Genomic DNA, 16,368 nt, shown 5'->3' on the forward strand with positions numbered 1-16,368 from the left:
ACCATTTTTACTTCTAAATCATTGAGAAAAGTTTTGGTGAGTCTGAAGTAGGCTTCATAGTTTTGCTCTTCGTTTTGTCCTGTTAAAAGCATTAGGAAAGGCATTATCTTTTGAAATACTCCAAAAGACTATTGTCCTCTTGAGGCTTTATCTTTCCATTGTTCTTTTTTCCTTGTCCTCGGGAATACCATCTCTAAGTTCTGGCTTGTGGCACTTTTTCTCGTACTGAAAGGACATCAGCAGTAGTTTTATTTTGTGCAAAATGTTTTGGGATTGGAATTTAACCATTTGCTTTTGAACAAAATACAGTGAATTTAAGAGAGTATTTGGTTTTTTTTTTTCTTTTTTTTTTTTTTTTTTTTTTTTTTTTTTTTTTTTTTTTTTTTTCCTAAGGGACATTTGTAGTTTAATGGAAGACATCAGCAAAATTGATTTTCATTGGCAAGTCTGGCAGTCTGAATGAAAACTAGTTGATAGTAAGTCAGACTTATTTTTCTAGATTTCATGCCTGAGAAAAAATTTCTGAAACAAATTACAGTAGAATTTTAGATAAATGCATGCTCAAAATACTTGATTCTTGACTTCCTTGTGCCATTCTCAGAATGCAACAGGATGTGTTAATGTGTAACAGAATGAAGTACTTTAAGCACATTAGGCAAGTGCTAACAAGCACGCAGAGAACCTGAATACATTCAGATTTCTGCTTTTAAAAGATAGGGAATTGCCATAGAGGAAACTGAAGTCAAAGCCACAAGAACTAAGTTTGTGGCTCCAAAATCCGACTTACTCAGAGATGAGAACAGAGCCCATGTTACCATGTTACAAGCTAACTGAAGAGCAACATGTATCTTTATCAACCATCCTGAAATGTTATGAGAAATTTAACACTTAATATCTGTGGAATACTCCATCTGAGTCCTATGGAAACATCATACACATACTACATTGACTATTCCCTTATAAAATCAGGGTTAAATTGGTAATGTTGTAGATTCTTTTGTGGCCCTGCTGCAGCCTGCTCCAGCTTGCTTGGAAGATGACTCCTGGTCATTTAGATGTTTGAAATAATGAGCTTTGTGATTTTCTGCCCAGGCTCCAGCTGCTTTGCTGCAGGGTGCAGGTGCCCTGTAATTCCTGTGTGATGGATGCAATCCCATGCTGGGTAGCTGAGCCAGCATTAGGTGCCTTTATGACCAAATGTGGCCTCAGATGTCACACTGAGTTGAAAAGTTTATATAAATTCTCTGTACTGCTTCATGAAGCATTGTGCACATTTCTTGTGCTCCTTTGCATGTATTTAGCTGAATAAGGCAAAACATGTTTTGATGTAATTTTGAAGACCCAGCAATATTTATACCTATGCTTATCTTTATCCACTATTGACCAACTGGACTATTCAAAGGAATAAAGTCAAGAATATTCCTTTTTTTTTTTTTTTTTTTTAAATCCTCATGCTTGTGTCCTATTAGGGGATGCTGCCTCTAGGAGAGAGGCATGAGTGTTTGAGCTGGAATATCCCTCAAGGTGAATTTTTTCTTATCCTCTTTTCAAATTCTGGATTTAGTTTCTGTACTCACAAAATGGAGATGACACCATCCAAGCAATATTGCTCAGAAGACAGATTACATAATATAAGGAATTTAAAAATTACTAAATGTTATAGATATTACTATTACTATTTAAGCTAGAATTCATGATACTTAATTTGCTTTACAGTCAGCATTTAAACAGAAATATTCTCATTCTGAGAATTTGGCTAAGAAAAGCAATTGCTTCACTGAAAATAATTAAACTACAGTAATATGTAGAGAAAAAACCCCAAATATTCAGGTTAATATCGAATATTGTTGAATACAGCCCAGCAGTGCAAACTTGTGTTGCTTGCAAAAAGATACTTTATATAGTTAGTGCACATGCATGTTGAAAATTGTCATTTAATGATAATTTTTATCATCTCATCTCATGCCCAAGTCCGGGCATGCTCTTCTGAGTACCTTCAATTAACAAAACTGACCTTTTAAAATTCTCTGAGACTAGGAATTAATTACACTTTGTTATTGAGGATGTCTTCTTTGTTAGTGGCAACTGGGTGGCAGGGATTGTGTGATTACTCAAGTGAAAATCAGTCTGACTATTAATTGTCAGATTGCAGAAATAATATGCAGTTATCAAATAAGGAATATTTTCTAAAATGCAGAATTTTTTTCTTGACTGTCACAGTCTGGGTCAGCAGCTGAAATTTTTTTAAACTCAGTGGGTCCAGGATGTAATATTTGTGGTTTCTATGGCAAAATATGATTAATAACAAAGTCAGAATAGATTAGCAGCATAGGGTTTACATGTTTGAGGGTTTGATCCTGTAGCTAAGACAAAAATTAATATTTTCTTGTTGGAAATGGAGTATTTTCTATTTTCTTGTTGGAAAGAATAATCTAGGTATATTGCTGTTGTACCCCGAGGGCTTTGTGAATGTATGGCATTCACAAAGGTTTTAGTATCATAATGAACTGAATTCTCTGACTGAGCTGAGCTGCAGCTCTCCTATCTTCTTGTGCTCCAGATCACTGCATACTCTGAACCAGCAGACAGAATATTCTTAGTTGGAGGGGACGCACAAGGATCATTGAGTCCGGTTGCAGACAAATGTTGATTTAGATGCTTTAATAAGAAACTGCCGTGCTACAGACTCACCACATCAGTTACTGGCAATAGACCTGACAGTGGTATGTTACTTTGGATAGAAGGCTGATTGAACATAATGTTAGCCCTGCAAAACCCCTGCAGATTGGCTTGGAAAAGTGAGTGGAGAGACCTCACTCTGGTGTAATACAAAAATTAGATCTCATTTGAGGAGAGGACAGGAACTTAAGGACACAGAGAAACAGAGTGTGAGACTATCTTGTGAATCTCTTCAGTGACAGCCAAATGCTGCCCTTGTGCTGTCTTGGCCAAAATTTCAAAGTGACTGATAAGGCTCTGTGGTTGCATTAAGCCCTTGTCCATGTGTAACCCAGTACGTCATAAAACATCAGATGTTCCCAGACTCTGGGGGTTGCTGCCTAAATGGTTTTGCAATTATGAAGTGGGAGAAGTCTAGCAAGGCCTGAAGGACTTTGGCCATGTTAGATGTTGTTGCTGACTTCAAGGTTCTGTATTATTTTTCCTTCGAGAAAAGCACTACTTCTAATAAATATGTATTACCTGATGCCATGATGCTATTAACAATAAGAGTGTGCATGAAGGAGAAGTAGGAGAAATATTCTCTGGGATGACCTAGAAAATCTCTGCACAAATCATTACTGCAACAGGATTTGTGGTATAGAAAATTTATCAATTGTTCTGATTTTCCAAGTACAGTTTGTTCTGAAATAAACTCCACAGCAGGTCAGATGTTCACATCCTTGGGATGTTTAGAAAACTGATGACTGAAAAATCAAGCATGCATTTGCTGTACATAAAGGCATGATCAAAGCCATGTGAAGACATGCATATATTTTTTAATGTAGATCACAAAGCACCAGTCCAGCTTTGCTCAACCTGGAGATTAGCCCCAGGGGATTTCGAATGTGGAACAGGAATCTGCAACAAAAGTCATGCTGCTTTTCACTCTGTGAATTTGTTTGTGGCACAGATACAGTGATGATATCTGCCTCTTTCTGAAGGAGACAACATAGGGATTCTCTGTATGAAAATAACTGTGGAGTACTTGCATCTCATTTCGGTGGTGGATGATTCAACTTCCCTTTATCAGCTAAAGCCTTGGTGAAGTTTCACTTGGAAAGGATGGGGAGAAATGCTGTGGTAGGATGAACAGATGTCATCAGAAAAGTTGTTGCAGAAAAGACAAACTGTAGGGAAGTAGAACAGCAAACTGGATGCTCATTCTTCATGAGCATTTGCCAGAGAAAAAGACAAAACACACTGTAATAAATACGATAAGCCAAATTAAGTAAATCAAAATTTGGAATTTTATTGTGAGACTTAAACACAGTCTCTGGTAGCCACAATTAAAAGGGACAACGTCGAATCCCAGGACTTCGGCACTGGGTGAACACGGTAACCGACTCTGCTAACCTGTTAGCCCCTCTGTTCACAAATTGGGTCTCCAAGCCGCGGATTTTTATACAGTCTTTCGCTGGGGACCGGCTGAGACCGTGAGACTCGTGCCTTGAGGTAGCTTCATTAGATATTCATGTCCGTGTCCGGGGTCCGATGAATACTTTCTCAAAGGCAGAACAATGTCCTGATGGCCATGTCCGGAGAAGTTTTGGAGATGGTAACATCGGCCGGAACAGATAAGATAGTGATCTGATACAATCAGGTGATCGTCAGAGCACCCATCTCCCTTTTCTGTCCCTTTGTGCTGCCTTTGCAAGGTTCCCGGCAGCGATTTACTCGTGTCCCACCGTGCAGCTGTCGTCCCGGTTAACCCTGTATACACCTTTTAGTTTATTGATCTTAAACTCCATTTCAAACAAATCTTGCTATAAGATATATTCATACATTCGGGTTTGAACAAATTACATCTTTTATTGTTTAACACGAATTAACTTTAGGACATATATTACAACACTCTTTCCCTTGAGCTGGTGACTGTTTCAAAGCTGCAGCCATATTCAGTAAAAAATCACATAAGAATGAAATATAGAAAAACCCTTTCCCCCCCCAGTATGACTGGAAAATCATGGTGTTATATCTGTGTGCATGACAAATGTTGACGTAAATTGATGCATGTAATAAATGATCAAGCCCAATTTCATATATCAAAATATAGAATTTTATTTCGAGACTTAAATTCAGTCTCTAACAGCCACAATTAAAAGGAACAGCGTCGAACCCCAGGTTTCGGTGCTGGGTGAACACAGAAATGGACTCTATCACTCCGTATCCACTCTGTTCACGAAGTGTGTCCCGAGCCGCCGGTTTTTATACAGTCCTCCGCTGAGAGTGGAGAGCGACTGTAGTGCTCCCGCTTCTCTGTTGCTTCATCAGGTATTCATGTTCATGTCTCTGGTCAGTTGAATAGGTTCTCGAGGTAAAACAATGTCGTGATTGCTTGATCAGAGAGGGTTTTAGAGATGCTAAACTTGGCTGGAACAGATAAGATATCCATCTAGTCTTGATCACTGGGTCGTTAGCAGGTCCATCTCTGGGGGAGACATGGTCTATCTCACCATCTCTTCTATTCACTGAGTTAAAGGTCCTGAGGCTTTTCCCGGCAGGGACTCTCCCTGTCTCTCAACCCTCGTGTCCCCCTCTCACAGTTCAGTTTTTAACCCTAAATACACTTTATATTCTACAGAGCTTAATTCAGACGGAATGCGAATTAACTTTATATTACATATCACAATACCTAACATGAATTAACTTTAGGTCACATATCACAATGCATAAATAAATGATGGCCAGAACTCACATGGATCCTTTGATAAGCAAGACCTGTCCATATTGTAATATAACTGGACAATTATATTACAATATAATGCTCCTGGCAAGAAGCACCAAATATATTACAATGTAAAGCGGTCAATTTGGCATATTTTTGGAATCTGTGGTTCAGATATAAATCCCTTATTGGAAGAAGAGGTTTAGCTGAGCACTAGTTGTTTAACTACCCAGGATGGTCACTGGGTTTTCAACAGTGTGAATTTGTATTTCTGGTTGTACACCGTAAAATTTAGGCAAGCATTACCACTTTGATAAATGTGTGCAGATCTAGAGACACAAACCATACAAAATGCAGGTCAATTGCTGTTCAAATCCCTTTCTTCTATTTCAACCATGCAAACTCTGGACGTATTTCTCTTATTAAATGTTTGAGCTTCTTTGAGTCAAATTCCTTCTCATGGTCAATCTTTATAAGATTCACTCTGCATTATCACTATGAATACTTAGTTGTAATGGAAACTGGGGAATTAAACATGTTTAGTACTCTCTTTGATAGCAGATATCATCACCCTCTAGAGGCCTGCAACACAAAATGTTAACATCACTGCCTACATCAAACTGTGTTTAATTTTTTCTTATTTACTAAATATTCTTTTATAAAAATTCTTATTGCTCGTTTACATGATGTAGAGTTACACATCCATTTTCAGAATAAGAGCAACTTGCTGATTGAGCAGGGATCTTAAAATATAAACCCTTGGATTCTTGACATATTGTCTTCAACGACAGGAAATTTGAGTGGAACAGAAAAGAAGGGTGAGAATGCATCCCATTGCTTCAACAGAAAACATTTGCACAGAAAATTTCTGAATGAATATTCTGATTTTATTTCTTTAGTGATTTCCTGTAAAATTCAAAGGGGTTTTTTGGCATGCCCAGTTTAACATTCTTCTTGAACACATGCTTTTTGGTCATTCTCCAAGGCCTCAACGGTACATGGAAAAAAAAAAAATCAAAAATGATTGAAATTTTTGAGAAGATTCTAGAGTCGGATTTCAAAGTGTTAATTAGTCTGTCTGAACCTACACTGGGTCAGATATCATCCAGGTCGGCATGAAAGTGATGGTCTCTGTGTTTCCACATATTTTCTGTGCCCAAGAATTTAATCCTCTTAAGAAACCTTTAAAATACTATTAAACATTATTCCATAAGACATTGTCAAATTTCACTTTTGTCTTGCAGAGATAAAATTGCCTGTATGGGCATAGAGTGAATGGAAATATGTCTGTTTTAAATACAGTGAAGGAGCATATGCCGTAATTCCTAACTACACAGGGAAGCAGTACTTCTTAGCAGTATATTAATGTACACTGACAGTTTGTTTTCTGTTGGAAAATGAATGGGCTACAATTTTAGCCCTTAACCTTGCTGAAGATGTTTGAAAGCATTTGAAGACAGTACTACTTTTTCTTTGAAAAAAGACTTTGTGTTTCATTTATTTAAAAATGTGAAAAAATTCTATTTACTTTTCATTCACTTCAGCTCTGCAAAATGAATGACAAAAGTGGCTTCCTGAGTGGAAATTTGTTGGGAAATCATCCCAGTAACTTTAACAGCTTTGAGTTCAGAGCACACTACACATATTTTATCCATCTCTGGTTTCATACGTGTTGGCCTTCACATTGATGCAATTTTGCTTCTTTTCAGAGCTGAAACATGAGATCTATGTTTGGAGGCTGACAGCTCAGCGCATCAACCCTGCCAGCAGAGAGGAGACTGCTGTGAAATGCCTCTTGATGCAGAAGGTGCTGACTCTGGAGATGCTCCTGAGGAAGAAGCTGAGGACGTTTCACAGGTAAGCAAGGACTAGCATGTCTCACTTCCCTGTTCAGGGATCTTCACTGGGACAAGACCTGCATTCCTGGCTCTGTCTTGATGAGATTGATATTGGGGCAGATATGAAAAGCCACTCTCAGCCTCAGTAAAACACAAAACATTTTAGGACAAAACTGATGTGTAAGACCTGGAAAATATATTTGTCAGTATGACCCAAAATTAAAGGCTTAGAAATTTCAGGCAGGTTTTGACTTAGAAAGATCACAAATGTTCCCTTACAGTTGTGGCTCCAGTAAGATGCTGGATTTTCTTTTCTTTTTTTTTAACTGAAAAGTTCAAATTCTCTTCAGTGAATGGGTGAGCTTGAAAAACATTTCACTAGTGAATTGCTATGTTTTACAATTATTTCATAATCAAAATTTCAGTCTGAACCTGCGTGCAGACATATTTTTATGTATAGAAATGAAGTTTACATAAACTATAACGAAAATAATAATGACCTTGCTTTGTCTGGATTCTAGATGGCAAAACCAGATGTTATGCCATGGAATTTGACAACTGAGAATAGCAGTGATAAATATTTTGAATGTTAATTTACTAAAGTGAAATTTGAATAATTAATTTTAATTAATAACCTTGTTAAATAATTTGAGCAAGAACATGTAAATATGATTTCTTGAACTATTCCAGGAATAAGACTGTTTACATAATTTTTGTGGGAATTGTGTATTTTGAATTGAGTTGACAGTATTAATTCTTCAAGACAAATAAGGCTGTTAAAAATGTCTCCTTTTCAAAATGTTTTAAGATTATCAGACTTTACAATATTCTGAAGAGGACCCTTCTGAATTACAAATAAAAATTGTCTATTTAATCTTGAAAATCAGGATTCCTCCAGGCCAGCACATTTACAAAGATGTAAAAATTCATTAGCATTAACAACAAAGCTCCTGAACTGCAAAGCCCAAGGCTTTTTGCTGGAGGCCTGACTGCGCTGATAACACAATGAAGTTATTCAGATCTTAAAAACTTCATTATAAAATGCAAATGCGAAACATATGTGTTCTGACTTGCTGATGTTAGCACACGACCCTTGTTTTATCACAGCAGGACACACACATTAGCTCCTGAAACTAGTAAGGGAACTACATATTGCAGATAGCCAGATCCTATACTGAGGTCTGGTCCAGCTCCTTCCCAGCCTGTGGCTTTCTTCATGAACAGAAAGGTTTGTGTATTAATGGAGCTTTTCACAAAAGTGGAGTCTTAAGTGAATGCTCATGGGAATTTTGCTGCTGGACCACGACCCCTTTGTGCTATGAGTTACTCTACATGGGGAAAGAGGTGATCTATATGTGATGAGAGGGATTTATTCCAACACTCTTGGCAGAGCTCTGATTTCACTCTGGAAAAAAGTAGGTGTCATTTTCTTTCAGACAAATTTCACAAGAAGACAAAAACTGGGAAACAAATATCCAGGAACTTCAAAAAAAAGTAAGTAGATGGCAAATTTTTTCAGTATTCACATAAATATATAGAGATAGATAGTGCTTTAAGTCTGATGGAAATTTAATAACTCCCGATAGATAAAAAGTTAGCTGCCAGGATGTTTGGCTTCTTGGTCAGACAAGGTTACTGAACCCACATGGTGAGGTTTTGCTATGTTTTGTACTTTTGTTCCTTAAAAAACTATAACATAAATAATCAATTAATGATTCAACAATGTTTTCTTAAATTTTTAATCCATAGCCAGAAAGGCTCAGGAGGTGTCAGTAAATTGTTTGTAGCCATGATGAATGATAATAGAGAACACTCCTCTTAATGTACCCAATGCTGACTCTAATTTAATGCATTTTAGTGACACTACTGCTTTTGATATTCAAGTAGGGGTAAACCACTTGATAAATCCTGTTCTCTTAGCTGTGCACACACTAACACTGTTTAAGTCCTTATGCTGAAACTGAGAAGATGGAAACTCTGTAGAGGGATTAATGTCTCCTAAATTTAATTATCGAAGTGTCACGATCCCTCTACCTCACTGGCATCACTAATGAATCAGGCCTGTGTCTGAGAGCTCAAGTCCTCAATTGGACTCCTTGGGTTGCAAGCCCTTGACTGGGAACACGCTGTCCTAGTGTCATACCAAACCAGAGCAAACCCAACAGATTTTCTTTACACCCCTTTCAAGGCATTGCATAAGAGACAAACTTTTTAAAGAACAGAGACTTACTTGTATTTTAGTAGAGCTTTAAACTATGTGAAAGAAGAGATTAACTCAGTCTGGGAGAAAGTGATTTCCTGGAGTGGTAGTGAAGGTAGAGACACAATGAAAAGCACTAGGGCTGAGGGCACAAGGAAATAGGCACAGTGAAGGAGAAGCTGGGCACAGAGGTGTACAAACTCTGTAGAAATTAAGGTCTTGGATGTACTTGAAGGTTACAGGAGGTGTGAAAGATTTGACCTCTAGAGTAGTTTATAGGTTTTCAAAGCACATGTGGAAAAAGAAAGGTGATTTTGTCCCAGATCACAAAATCACAGGGTGCTCAGAATGCCCTCTGTCGTAGGAGTTGCATTTCAACCCTACTTCACCCTCTGGAATGAAGTTGTGGAGGGGGCAGCTGAATACAGCTGAATGTATGCAGCAGGTGCTAGATACTTGTATCTCTTAAAGCCCATTGGACCACATTCTCATGGTTTTTTATAGGTATGCATAGGATGCGCACCTATAAAAACTATTCAGGTAGTTCTGTCTTTTATGCTGGAGAGGAATATGCAATACAGGAATAGCAGTTTGTGCTTCACACATGCTTTCTGAACTCTATGCATAATACATAGCTTCTTCTTTAATACAATAGCTAACTTTATTTTCCTGTCTGTCCCCAGCACAGAATAACAGACAAAATTCTTCTCATCAAGTGTCTGACAGTGCTGGGATGTGTTATTCTTATGTTTTTTCTCAACTCATTTGTTCCAGGCATCTATCTAGATCTTGGTAAGTTTCCTAGCTTTGTTCTAAGTAAAATAAGCAATGTCCCTGAAAAAAAGCCAGTCGTATCTTTTTGAGTCTTGATCTTTTCAGAAAGCCATTTTTCATATGTCCATGTCCTCACAATTCTACCAGCTTAAGCAGCAATTTCTCTGGGAAGAGAAGAGCAGGTTTTAAAAATTCAGTCACGTCCCAGTTACCCCAGGAGGAATAACAGAGAGTGCTCATGACTTCATTTTCTGGACTTTCCAATACTAATGAGCTGGCTAAACATTATGGAATGAGAAAATTTAACCTTGGCATCATTTGCACTGAGTGAATGACCGAGATGCACCAGGGAGATCAGAAAATAATCACTCCATGGGAGAACAAAGAAGCAGTTTGGCATTATTTCTTAAGTATAGAAAGCTCTTTGTATAATTTACAGTTTCCATTACTTTATAATCTTAATAATTCATTTCCAAAAATAAAAACTGGAGAACACTCTGTATGGGTGAAATTAAAGAAGCTGTGTACATAGTTTCTAAATATAGAACTATATGCGGAGGTTTTTATACAGGTGGTTGTATATCTCTACAAGAAAAAGCTCCACATATCCTGAAATCAGAACCAAATCAGGTTGTAAGCAAGACCCTCTATATCTGCTGCTGACAGATTATTTGCCATGCAAATGGGCAGTTTCATGAAGATTAGTGTCTGTTAAGAAGTTAAAAGGTAAACGGATGTAGTATAACAGCAAAAATTCTGCGTTAATAAGGTCTGGGAAAATGCAGAAGCTGAAAATATTTGAATGCATTTGAAGTCACAATGGCTGAGGACACAAGAAAGGCCTTCACATTGACAATTTAAGAAATCAATTTACACCTTTATTTTCTCAGATAAGTGGCACTGAACCATGCAGGATTTCTTGAATTAAGCCAAACATCTCTAAATATTTTTGAAAAGCCAGACAGTCATTAAAGACTAAACAGCACTGGTTATGTATGCTTCTGGTAAGATATTTTTTCAAAACTGCAAAGGAGTTGGAGTCAATGCTAGAAGAAACATAGTAACTATTGATCTTTTTCTTTTGTCCTCCTTTATGCCAGTAAAATAAATGAAAACAAATGGAATGTTTGGCAGTGTAGGTTTCTGTTATTCAGTAGCTGAATAACAACCTTGAAAGTAAATAAGGGCTGTATGTGTTCTGTATAATTTTTCCCCCTTCTGCATTCATGGAAATCCTGTCAGATTAATGAATAAATGTTACTAAAGCATACACAACACTTCTACTGATAAGTTTACAGGTTTCATAATTTACACGTTCTCATTTTTGTTCCCTGAATTTCACTATCTTGATGATAGCTGTCACTTATTTATCATTACTGAAATAGTGCTGCTGTGAAGCTCTACGGATTTTAGTCTTCCAAAGTATGGAAATGTATTTCCTAATATACACTACATCGTGTACTCTGCTGGCTTGGGTAAAGTTGTTCAATATGTTTTTCTCATAAAAAATGAAAGTAAATTGCAGTTCAGTGTTTAATTTTCTACCAGAATAATGGTTTATACAGAGGCTGAAGTGTTAGAAATCTAATAACTTTAAATTGGATTTGGTAGCGAGAAATAGAAATATTTTAGAATTCTTTATCAGTCCCAAGCCTTGATAGAATTTTTTCATTATGAACTTGGAATCATAAATATAATTTGAAGGTACTGACATTTTAATTTAAATAATAAAATCTACATATTTACCTGCCTTTTGAAATGCAAAACTCATTCCTATTCAGTTTTCTTGTATCTGTTCATTAATTTATTTAGTGTAATTCTATGAAATATCTATGTTAATAAAACATTAGTACTGAGACTTAAAAAAAACAGATACTAAAAACTGTAAGACTCCTAGAGTACTTTAATTTGGCCCCATGATATTTTGTTTTATTGATAAAGTATTGATAAAACATTGGAGAAGAGATGACAAAGGATGAAATTGAAGCTCCTTTGAGGATTGTACCTGGCTACTATTTTGACTTTATCTTTTAGGTGGGCATGTCTAGAGCTTTGAACTATATTAATATGTCCAAAAAGGTTTAAAAAATAATATAAAGTCAGATTTTGAAATTTTAAGCTAGATTTTTTGAAGGGAGTGTTCAAAGTGACTTGGTCAGAAAAAAAACCAAAATCAATATATAGCTTAATTCCTTTTTCTTCTGTGGGGAATGTGCTTTATCTTTGATTTGGTATTAGTCAGTTCAGTGAGTTGTTGAGCTGCTGTGAACTTTGTGCAGATCCTTCTATAATCTGTGAAGAGGGACCCCTTATCTCTGTGGCCCTGCTTTTGCCTGCCTCTCTCTGCTTTCTTTCTCTGCTCTTGCAGACCCCCTCACTCTTACTCCTTTTCACCTCTGGACACCTCTTTCCCAGGGCCAGGCTCACTAGTTTCTGACACAGGAGAATGTCCTCTTCTCCTTTAAAAGGTTGCAACAAACTCTGTTGCTCTCACATTCAAGGGACAAGGTGAAAACTCAAGAGCAAAGAGATGAGATAGTTCCTGTTTCAGAGAGGCTGCAGGCTGCTGAAAGCAGGGGTGAAATGCCAGGAGAAATACAATTGTGGTTTTGTCTTATTTTTATATTAATTCCTGCCTTATTGCCACCATTGCTCCTGCTAAAGGCATGACTCTTGCACAGGTGAACTTACAACGTTACCATTCGTGGCTTTTCACATGTTCCTTTCATGAATTATTTGAGCAAGGGGACAGGGAGAGATTTTTTGGATTCACTGAATTCTTCCATAATTAGGGACTGCCATTTGCTCACTTGAGAGAGATGTCTTGGAGTTTTTTTTTTTACTTATACAGAGGGGTCATGTCTTAACGCTACTGTCTGAGGCCATAGTGGCATTTTTGGTGCCATGGGCATCTGTGATCCTTCAGACACCAATGTTTAAGCCAATTACCTTCATCTGACCTCAGAATAATCTCTGGGGGTGTCACTGATCAGTGGAGGAGGTCTACAGCTGTGATTCAGCCTGGTTTCATCTTTGGTATGATTAACTGAAGCAGTGTTAGCAAACTCACCATATTTAGGAACTTATAACTAACTTTAGGAACTTTCAAGTAATTTACGTGATCACTATGACCTTTCTGGGTAGCAGAACAAGTTGTATAATCAGTATTCTATGTCACTCCTGCCAGGCAAACATCTGAGATCTAAATTTCCCTCATGACTCTTGCACTAAAGCTAAAATTCCTCAATATTTACAAACAAAGGTTATCTTGTTTGATGAGAGTTCTTTCTCTTGCAAAAATTTCTCTCATCCTCTATATTGATGTGGTTTAACTTCTGACTGCGGGCTTAGTCTGCAAATTCTGCTACAGCTTCTTTTGAGATCTGAAGACCTCTTTTTTCTGTTTATGGTAACTAGTTGTATCTTGCGTCTTTGAAACATTTTAAAACTGTTACTGAAATAATGGAGAAGTAGGAGAACAACTGTTTTCATTTAATGTAAACTGACTTCTGTGGTGTTTTTGTTGTTGTTGTTTTGTTGTTGGCCATGTTGTGCAGACTTCTTTTTGTTTCATTTCCAGAACATTGAAGGAGAAATGTATTCAGTTGGTGTAGATATGGAAGACTCTTGTTGTATTGTCACTCCTTTGAATACCAGTTGTCATATTTATTGACCCATTTCCACAATTTACAGAAAAATTGTTCACATTCACATGAAAAATTAAATAACTTAATGGGGAAGGGCCTCAGTCAAACAATCTCCTCCCTCCAATACATCTACAGAGACTATTATGCAAATGATTGCAAAAATTTTGTCTTAACTGGAGGGAGTAATCACTTTTCAAATTCAGGGAAGTGGATGTGATTTTAAGTTTCTTGTCTTTACTTGCTTTTGATTTTCATCCTGCTTTTGATTTTCATATGTTTCAGTGGACTTGTTCAAGTTTCAGCTTACACTGTGATTTACATAAGTGAACCAATAATTATGATGGAGCTGAAACTGAGTGGCACTTATCAGTTAGCTTGCTTAGTGAGGAAGAGAGGCCTGCACAGCCCTAGAGAGCCTCACAAACTTGCTTACATTTGTTTTTTTTATCACAGAATATGTGAAGTTTCATACCAATATTTACTTAGAAACAATGATGCCAGCTCTCTGTTACTGCAGCCTACCAAGATTTTAACAACTAACTTCATTTATTTTCTGTAACATTTAAATAAGGAGCTCACTGCAGTAATGATTCTTTGCTAACAACTTTGAGACAGATTTGTAGGGTCAGTTTGTGTGTGTGTGTAAAATCTTGCATGAGTAACAGTACTGTAATGGCAGAAGTCTTTTAACTTAGGGATCTTTGACTAATGTATGTGATAATGGAAGCTAAAAATCTCCAGTATTCCACAAGTGAAATAAATGTGGTCTGTGTGGTTTTGTTCTGAAGATACATCCTAGGAAGCTACTCAAGAACTCTAATAAACTTCCCCCACTCCCCACCCCAGCTTTTATGTGGGCCCTGGGACAGGCTACGTATGTGCATTTGAACTTGTGTCAAGAGGCTTCTTTAGAAAGGTGAAAGTGCTTTTTAACTTGAACCTCTCCCCCACAGCCCTGTGGGAAAGATCCTGCCTCACAGCAGAATTCCTTAGATTCAAAAGATTTTTATATCCTGGTAGAGGAGCACAGGGTTGAGAAAGGTGTGGACAGATCCCGTTAGCATGAGAGGAGTGTAAATGTCAAAGGCTCTTAGTTCAATACCTTGAAATTTTATTCTGGAACATTTTTCCCATCTTTTATCAGTGATAAATAGATTGATCTACATTATGCCACTATTCTGTGTGACGGTGAAATTGTAGAAATATGACATTTGTTTACGAAGAGTAAAACTATATTTACAGAAACAGAAAAAATCGACTTAAAAATGTGTTTGTCCCCGTGGAGAAGAAGAAGAAGAAAAGAAAGTGTTTATATTTCTCCTATGTTTGGCTTTGGGTTAATTTGTAAATAGTTAAGATGAAATGTTCATTATAGAGCTACTCAATGTTTTCCAGGTGTTTTATAAAATACCTGACAAAAACCATAGACCAGTTAAATAGGCTGTATTATAATTTTTTAATGCTTAAGAAAACAACAAAATTCCTGGTGAGATAGACAGCTATTAAGATATAAATACTGGTGAACAAACCAGATCTAAGGAAGTGTAGGCCAGATGCCAAGAATGACATTAAGTTTAGCACATCTTACATTTCACTTCCGATGTCACTATATCCTCATTGTGAAAAGTGCACATTTAGTATTTAATTTGTCATCAAAGCTAACGTTTATCTAGAAATAGGAAATGGATCTGTTTTAGCTCATGAAATCTTGTACGTGTTGACTCCTAAGTAACGGCTCAAATGATACTTTATTGTCAACTGTATTTAAAGCTGTCACAATGACTATTTTATTTTCTTTGTCTCTATTTCCCCTCCCATTTTAATTTAAATTTTATTTCATTCTTTTGGAAAGCTTTCTAACATGGCTAAATAAACTAGGCAACCAGATGCAAAGCTTGGGAAACAGTATTTGTGGATCTTTTCTGTGGAGCTAAAAATACCATCCTGAATAATCTGTAGTTGCCTAGAAACTCCTTCACATATTTCAGTAAAGGAAATGGCTTTGGCCTCCAAAACATTTGGATTACAGATACCTTCTCCGTGCATGGCAGTAGGCTCCTGCACTCAAAGTCTCCATGATCTTCTTAAACTTGTGATATTCTGGGCAAAAAAGGGAACATCCCCGATATCTGGAGCTGAGAATTTATTGTCAGCCTAATTTAAAATTGTATAAGTGCAACCAAAGCAAACAGTTATTATTCATTTTATGATAATACTAACACTTGGAGTCTAAATTATTTAATTAATACAGAACAAAACTCATAAGCAACATGCAGGATAAACTGTTGTAAAAATCAACCAACCAACCAAATTCTCCTCCCCGCCCACTTCCAAAAAATAACCCAACCCAAACCCTTCCACCCAAAAATTCACCCAAAAACCAAGAGCATTACCCCAGTATTAGGTCCCTTTTTTCCCTGCTGTTAGGGTCACCCTTTGATCTTCTCCAGGGTGGTAAGCATCACACATTTAGGCTGGGAGGAGTCACAACACAGAGTTGCAAACTTGAGGGTTTTGTTTTGA

General features: G+C 37.0%; 1 protein-coding gene across 1 annotated transcript in view; it reads left to right on the forward strand.

Moving 5' to 3' along the window:
• OCA2 (OCA2 melanosomal transmembrane protein) overlaps nucleotides 1-16,368 on the forward strand; it is a 166,996-nt gene that overhangs the window by 75,317 nt on the left and 75,311 nt on the right. The window contains exons 15-17 of the mRNA XM_040055440.2: nucleotides 7,096-7,243; nucleotides 8,661-8,718; nucleotides 10,108-10,216. Of these exons, the coding sequence (XP_039911374.1) occupies nucleotides 7,096-7,243; nucleotides 8,661-8,718; nucleotides 10,108-10,216 (315 nt within the window). The remainder of the gene's footprint in view (nucleotides 1-7,095; nucleotides 7,244-8,660; nucleotides 8,719-10,107; nucleotides 10,217-16,368) is intronic.

Source organism: Hirundo rustica, chromosome 2 (assembly GCF_015227805.2).
Source record: "Hirundo rustica isolate bHirRus1 chromosome 2, bHirRus1.pri.v3, whole genome shotgun sequence".
Taxonomy (NCBI): Eukaryota; Metazoa; Chordata; class Aves; order Passeriformes; family Hirundinidae; genus Hirundo; species Hirundo rustica.